This window comes from Pollachius pollachius (genome assembly GCF_949987615.1).
Source record: "Pollachius pollachius genome assembly, chromosome: 2".
NCBI classification, from domain to species: Eukaryota; Metazoa; Chordata; class Actinopteri; order Gadiformes; family Gadidae; genus Pollachius; species Pollachius pollachius.
In genome coordinates, this window is record NC_136935.1 from 7,080,443 (window position 1) to 7,088,017 (window position 7,575).

At 48.5% G+C, this 7,575-nt stretch overlaps 1 protein-coding gene across 1 annotated transcript in view; it reads right to left on the reverse strand.

Moving 5' to 3' along the window:
- Nucleotides 1-1,631: 1,631 nt before the first annotated feature.
- LOC307070972 (fibroblast growth factor receptor 2-like) overlaps nucleotides 1,632-7,575 on the reverse strand; it is a 41,773-nt gene continuing 35,829 nt past the window's right edge. Inside the window, 3 exon segments of the mRNA XM_079729786.1 lie at nucleotides 1,632-3,842; nucleotides 5,630-5,735; nucleotides 6,909-7,046. Coding sequence (XP_079585912.1) covers nucleotides 3,678-3,842; nucleotides 5,630-5,735; nucleotides 6,909-7,046 — 409 coding nt within the window. The 3' untranslated portion in view covers nucleotides 1,632-3,677.

Consider the following 7,575-nt stretch of genomic DNA (forward strand, 5'->3'; position numbering starts at 1 on the left):
GTTGGGCCCCTTCCCCACGTGGTCGGGCCCTTACCCGACCGGCCCCTCCAGGCTCCGGGCCCCTGGTGCAGCTGCCCCGGCTGCACCCGCCATACTCACCCCAGGGGCCTTATGTACGACCACAGGAACTGCAGTATTGTATATATATATATAGCAGGCGCCTCTATTTGCATCTGATACAATAGGGTCAATGTGACTGTGGTGGAGGACTGCTGTGGGTTGGGGGGTTCAGTCTGCACATCTCATTAAGATATGTGTGGTTGCCGGGCCCCCCAGCGCAGCAATGAGAAGCCAGGATGGGGGGGGGGGGGGGTATTTGTCAAGCCAGAACAATCTTATCCTGTATTTGTCTGTACCGCACCCACTCTGTTCCAGTGTGTGTGTGTGTGCGTGCTTGCGTGTGATCTCTTCGCGGCAGGACAATAGAGTGAGGCTGTGCCATCATTCTGATGAACGTATCCTATAGCCGTTGTGGATTTCCGGCATCTCACACACACACACACACACACACACACACACACACACACACACACACACACACACACGTTTCTCTGGCCAACTCTCCACTCCCAGCCCGTCTTCCGGAGACGTGAGGAGACACGTCTGCTGACGGGAGACTCCGAAATGGTGTGTGTGTGTGTGTGTGTGTGTGTGTGTGTGTGTGTGTGTGTGTGTGCGCGCGCGTGTGTGACATTTAGAACAAGTCAAGGCCTAGTTGATCCATATTTTCACGGAGGCAAACAAAGGGTTCTTTTAAGAGTATATGGAGGAGTGAAGCCTTTTGGAGAGTGTAAACTGTGGCCAATTACATTGAGCCGTCGAAGAGTTAAGCCTTCAAATGGTGCGTTCATAGCAACACCGCGACGGACAGTCGTGGTGTTGCTATGAACGCACCATTTGAAAACTTAACTCAACAACAGTGCGTTGTCAAGGCACATTATATGTTCGAACTCTTTATCGTTTTCTTTTCACGGTGAAAGACATGTCTGCATTGTACAGTCACCCTAAAGGAGCTGTGTAACGACGCTATTTGCTTTGTCTGATAAGCATAACAATCTAATTTGATAAATATGACGAGACTCCAGGCTGCCATTAGTTATTGTCCGGGCTGATAAATCACCCCTTGATTAGCTCAGATGGAATTAGATAAATCAAGTACTTCAATTGGCCAAATTAAATTTAGTCCAGATAAAAACCAAGCGGGGTAATCAATCAAGTTATCGTAGGGGCCGATCAGCGGCTGGCTGGCAGCCTGGAGAATACTGATTTAAGATCGGAGGACCTTTCTCAGGAAAAGGGTTTGAATCCTTTCAATGAACGGTGAGAAACTCCTTACTTGAATAATGCCCTTTAAAAAGAGTTCAAACCCTTGTGTCTCCATTCCCACAGTATCTGCTTGTTGTTTCCAGACTTGTTGTGCAGTCTCTACATTTGCAGTCGCTCCACTGTTGGTGGCGTTTGTTTGCAGCCTCACTCCGGTCGCCTTGGATAATAGCCTCAAACGGCTTCTCCAGCACAAATCGTTTGAATTCCAAGTGATTTCACAGCAGCTGCAAGACTTCTGTCATCAATATTCAGTCCTTTAAAAAAGATGAGTACTAATGAGTGGATGAGAAGAAAAAGGATTCTATAATTTTTGCATCTTTTATTTCGCAAATGTGGCACAAACACCTGCAATGAACACCTTAAAGTTGGTCCAGTAGAAAAAAAATAAGTGAAAAACATTTGAACGATTTAATACTTTGTTTTTCAACTTTCAATTCTGTAAAATAAATTTAGAATCTATATTTTGTTCTAAATAACTGCGCAGATTGCTATTTCCAAAATCTCTTTCTCTCTCTTTGAATCATCTCATTTCCTATTGTACAACCTAAGAAAAGAGTAAAATGACATGGAAATGGAACATCTACATACAAAGGATTAGCTGACTATAAAATTTACATTATTTAAAATTTAACTTAATATTCACATTCATATATAAAAACTTACAAAACCTGGATCTTTCCAACCCACTAAAATTTGCTTTTTTGTTCTATTACTGCCAAGAGATCATCTTAATTTACCATACATTTTAATGGATTATTCATGTATTACCAGCATCATTAATAGCATAATTTCTTCCATACATTTCTTTTTCAGTTGTTGATTCTTATTCCCAAAACAAAGAAATGTAAGTCAATAAATTAACATGCTACCTTGGTCCCTGAAAGCCAATAACTCCACCGTGTTACTGAGTGATAGAGAAACAAGAGCTTGGGGTTATAAGGATATGGTTGCAATAATGAAGTGTGTGTGTGTACGTGGGTCTGTGTATGTGTGTGTGTGTCTGTGTGTGTCCGTGTATGCGTGTGTCTTTTTGTGGTTCCTTGTATGTGTGTGTCCGTGTGTGTGTCTGTGTGTCTGTCCAGGTGTGTTTGTCCGTGTAGATGTGTGTGATTGTGTGTATGTGTGTGTGTGGTTCTGTGTTTACAGGTGTCTCTCTGTATGTGTGTGTCGGTGTATGTGTGTGAGTGAGGAATAAGGAAAGGGAGCCGTGCGAGGAAGTTATTGTGGAGTTCATACAAAAAATAATTCACTGTAAATATATAATATATATATTTATACATTTTTGAATATATTTACAAATATACCCAGCACTATACATTATACTGTGTATTGTTGCCTGCGTCTTCTGCAGGCTTATTGAGAGGGATACAAATAAATGAAACAATATTACAAAAATACCCAGGTGGCAGTGTCTGTACGCCAGCTGTCCTCTTTCAGGTCCTCCGTATCTGTTAGTCTACTCTCCTGCGGCGCACTAAAAGCTTCCTACTTATTGTCTTTCCCTTCACCCCAGGTCTGCATGGTCCCATGGTTTAACTTTCCACGGTCCACTTCGCTATGGTCCAGCATGCATTGCTCCAGGCGGTGGGGGTGGGGGTGGGGAGAACAAACTAACAAAAAGCTACTCTCAAAGTCTTGGAATGCCAGCAGCCGGAATGACGCAATAAGTGCCACGGTTTCTTCCAGAGGAATCTCAGGCCTCCGGATTCAAACACAAGAAGCAAAGTGAACCTGTGTGAGTGAGTGAGTGAGTGAGTGAGGGGGTGAGGGGGCGGGGCTTAATGGGTCAACAGAGGTGAGTGAGGAGAGGTCCCCTGTGAGAACGTTTTCAGTCCAGCTCCGATAGGGAGTCACGCCCGAAGCTCCGCTCGTCTGCTCCTCGGACACGCGTGTGCGCGTATACGGTGTGTGTCTTTGTGCGCACACGTCAACATTCCCTTGTGTGCGGTGGGTAGGGGAGAGGGGGGAGGGAGAGGGCGAGGTGGGGAGGTGGGGGAGCAGCACCACTGCAACCAACCCCGAGCGAGCCTGGGTCCAGGTCCTTTAGTCCGTGGGGTGAGCCAGAGGGGTTCATGGGTAAAATGCGTGGCAGGAAGTGAGGGATCCGTTTGCACACAGGGTCTCTGTGTTACTGGTGAGGTGGGCGGTGGGCTGTGTTCAACCTAAGGGGGGACGAGGGGGGACCAGGGCGGGCTTAGAGCGATGGGTGACTGCCTTGCTGGCCGACTGGCTTGCTTTCAGGCCGGTTGACTGGCTGACTGGTTTGCTGGCTGGTCGACTGGCCGACTGGCTGAGGAGGAGGTTGGAGGCAGGCGAGGGCGAGGGGGCGAGGGGGCGAGGGGATGCAGGAGTCATGTGGTGACCCCCCCGTTGATGTGCTTGTACTTGGGGATGCAGGGCTCTTCCGGGAGGGGGTCATGGGAGAACACGGAGTCATCCCCGGAGGAGCAGGAGCTGCGCGTGTCCGGGAAGCTGGGGGAATACTGCTCTGCTGGGGCGCACAGGTCCAGGTACTCCTGTATACGTACACACACACACACACACACACAGGCACGCACGCACGCACACACACACAGACAGACAGACAGATACACACACACATACACGCAGGCACAAACACATACAGGCACACAAACAGGGATGCAAACACACACACACACACACACAGGCACGCACGCACGCACACACACACACAGACAGACAGATACACACACACATAAACGCAGGCACAAACACACACAGGCACACAAACAGGGTTGCAAACACACACACACACACACACACACACACACACACACACACACAGGCACGCATGCATACACACACGTAACACACACACACACACAAACACATAGACGCAAGCACACACATGAACACACACACACATTCACAGAGTGAGAGAAAGAAACATATTCATTGAATTTCAATTTTATGAAGAAAATAAATGAAAAACGTAGACAAAAACCCAGAGGAACCACTAGGGGAACATTGGTTCAGCGTTAGAGAACTTCACAGAGAACGGGGGACTTTCCAGAGGGCACTATGATGGAGGGCAGACCCACGCCTCAACACAACCATCTGGATTCAGACTGAATAGGAGAATATTACAGTCCTAATATTTTGGAATGGTTGCCGTTTTCTATTTAATTGCTTTTTAAGTCGCATTGCAAAGACGTTATTATTTTTTTTTCTGTGCCCCACACACGCAACACCAGTTTATGAGCTTGTTCTCTGCTTCAGCTGAAGTAAAATGGACATTCGAAAGTGGGCCACCAAAACCAAAGCGCTGGCAACCACAAAAAAATCTAAGTAGAGGCTGCAACCACACCCACCGAGCCCATATAAACACACACATACACACACACACTCACAGAAAATATAACACATAAATCAGAAAGAGGCTGCATGACGACCACAGGCCACTCTGCTATTCATTTCCCAGCCTTTGTGGTTGTTTTGAGCGTTTCATCTCGGTTAACCCCTCTTGCTCTCGCTCTTCCTTGGCAGAAACCAGAGACCATTAGAGAGGAAGAAGAAGAAGTCCTCTCTGCTTTCCCCAAATCGAGCGAAGCAGGATTTTTTTCCCCCAGTGAGGAGAGGCTCACATTTCTCAGAGCCGTCCACATCTGCCAGTGGTTTAGGGCAACAAAAAAAGCGGGGGGGAGGGAGGGGGTGGTATGAGGAGAAAATAAAGTACGACAAAAAGGCGCTTTATTACATCTCAAAAAATTTAGCCCTCAAAGCTCAAAGACTTTTTCTGGCGTAAGAAGTATGCAGGGGCCCCAGACTGCATAGAGAGCGGGCCAGGCCTGACAGGCTTCCAGAGAAGGCCTCTCTCCTCAACCCGCGAGCGCGGATATCACCCAGGACAGCAGGCCGAGGGAAAGGGGTTCACGGTGAGGGGGAAAGGGGTGAGCGGTGAGGGGAAGGACGGACCAGACCCGACCAGCCTCCAGAGAAGGGCTTGGGTTTCATTGGGCTGCTCGTTCGGTAGGCCCCTGTTCTGGCCAATGGGAGAGCTCTGGCCAATGGGAGGGCTGGAACTGCCCTGTCGTGGCGGGAGTGGGTGTGGTCTGCATAGAGAGTGGATGATGTTATGGTGTTATGGTGTTAAATTGGAAGGTTTCAGTCGGTTTCCTTTGTGCTAACTGCTGCCAGGCTCTCTAAACTCAAGGGTCGGCCTCTGCTGTGAAGGTGGGTGCTGGGTTCTTTGGACCATTTGGGAGTTGATTTGTTTTTCAGGTTTGATGAGGAGCTGTGAGAGGGAGAGCGGCCTGGAGTGTTCAGACGGCTCTGCTCGTACCTCGTTGGTGTTGAGGGTGAGGATGCGATCCAAGTCCTCCACCAGCTGCTTGAAGGTTGGCCTGTGGGAGGAGATGGCGTGCCAGCAGTCTTTCATCATCATGTATCTGAGAGAGAGAGAGAGAGAGAGAGAGAGAGGAGAGAGAGAGAGAGAGAGAGAGAGAGAGAGAGAGAGAGAGAGACAAGAGAGAGAGAGAAACAGAGACAGAGAGCGGAGAGAGAGAGAGGATCGGTTAGCATCAGAACACATACTACTCTTCTGTCGGTTTAATGCACTGCTACTCATCTCCCGATCAACTGTCTCTTTGACTTCTATAAATTGCTCGTCAGGATTGTCTGGGATGATCAAAGGCATCTGTTGCCCATGTGTCCTGATATCGACAGCTATAGTTTAACTCTAGAACTCTCAACAACCCGATACAGAACTGAAATATATTCTTCTATACTGATATTCAATTCTTTCTGTATTTTTGTGTGAATGCTTATGTGTTTGTGCGCGCACACACACACACACACACACACACACACAGACAGACAGACAGACAGACAGACAGACAGACAGACAGAGAGACACACACACACACACACACACACACACACATACGCACACACACTGTATCTAACATCCGCAGTGTATCCATGGTGGGTCTGCTCGGAGCCCTCAGCAGGGCAGCACCATTGTTTGTTGTCCAGAGAGGGCCCATTGTGACCCGGGACATGGATCTGACCGGGGAACAGCTGTGGTCGGGCCCCAGAGAGGCCCTGGGATGCATGGATCTGATTGACACCTCCACAACAACTGTGTGGGCCTAGGCTAGGCTAGGCCGTTTGCTATGGGATTCAAATGGTCGCTGGTTCGATTTAGTGGGTAGGGTGCCTTGCCTCATGGCAGTGGATGAACAAACAAACCAAACTGGGGAGGAGCTCTAGTTTCAATTGGAACGACCCCCGTTCGTACACTCAGTCACTCACTCAGACACTCACACAGTCACACAGTCACACAGTCACACAGTCACATAGTCACACAGTCACACAGTCACGAAGTCACACACACACACTAGGCAAACCGAATGGGGAGAAGCTCTCGTTTTAAATGGAACGACCCCTGATCGTACACTGACTCATTCACTCACTCACACAATCACACACTCACACAGTCACACACACACACACACTAGACACACCGAACGGGGAGAAACGGAATGACCCCCGTCCTTTTTTTAAACAGACGATCTACAGGAATACACACGGCGGAAGGCGGGAGAGCGACAACAACGTACAGCTCGTTGGTACAGTTCCCCGGCTTGTCCATGCGATGGCCCTCCTTCAGCAGCTTGAACAGCTCCTCCACTGGGATGCCCGGGTACGGGGAACCCCCCAGGGTGAAGATCTCCCACATCAGCACCCCGAACGACCAGCTGAAGAGACAGGGACACACAGAGTTAGAGTTAGGGTCACCGTTTCAGAACAGCGACTCTGCGACTTACAATAAGTACAATAGTCAGGAGAAAGAGAAACAACAATACATCGCTGTCGGTACAGTAAGGATGTTCATAGAACCAAGTGCTACGCATTTAGAACTACTAGGTTAACTTATTCCCTGTATACAACAAAGATAGCTAGGGTAAGACGCTACACGATTTACTATTTTTGAAATGCAAGGACGGACAACATTTAATAAGTGCGTACATTAAGTGCCCGGACTGGATGGATGCTCAACAAAGCCTCGCACTGCCCAGTCAACTAAACTACCTCACCTAGAGAATAAAGAATAAAAGATGACCACCCGCCTACACACCAGCACACAGCACCACCCTTCTACAGCTGCTTCGAGCTGGGAGACGGCCGGTAGATGATTAACTCGCAGTACAGTTTCCTCTCATCATCCATCAATGCTGCCCATTCGTCACCGCCAGCCGGCCATATTGACCGTAGACTTGCCACTCA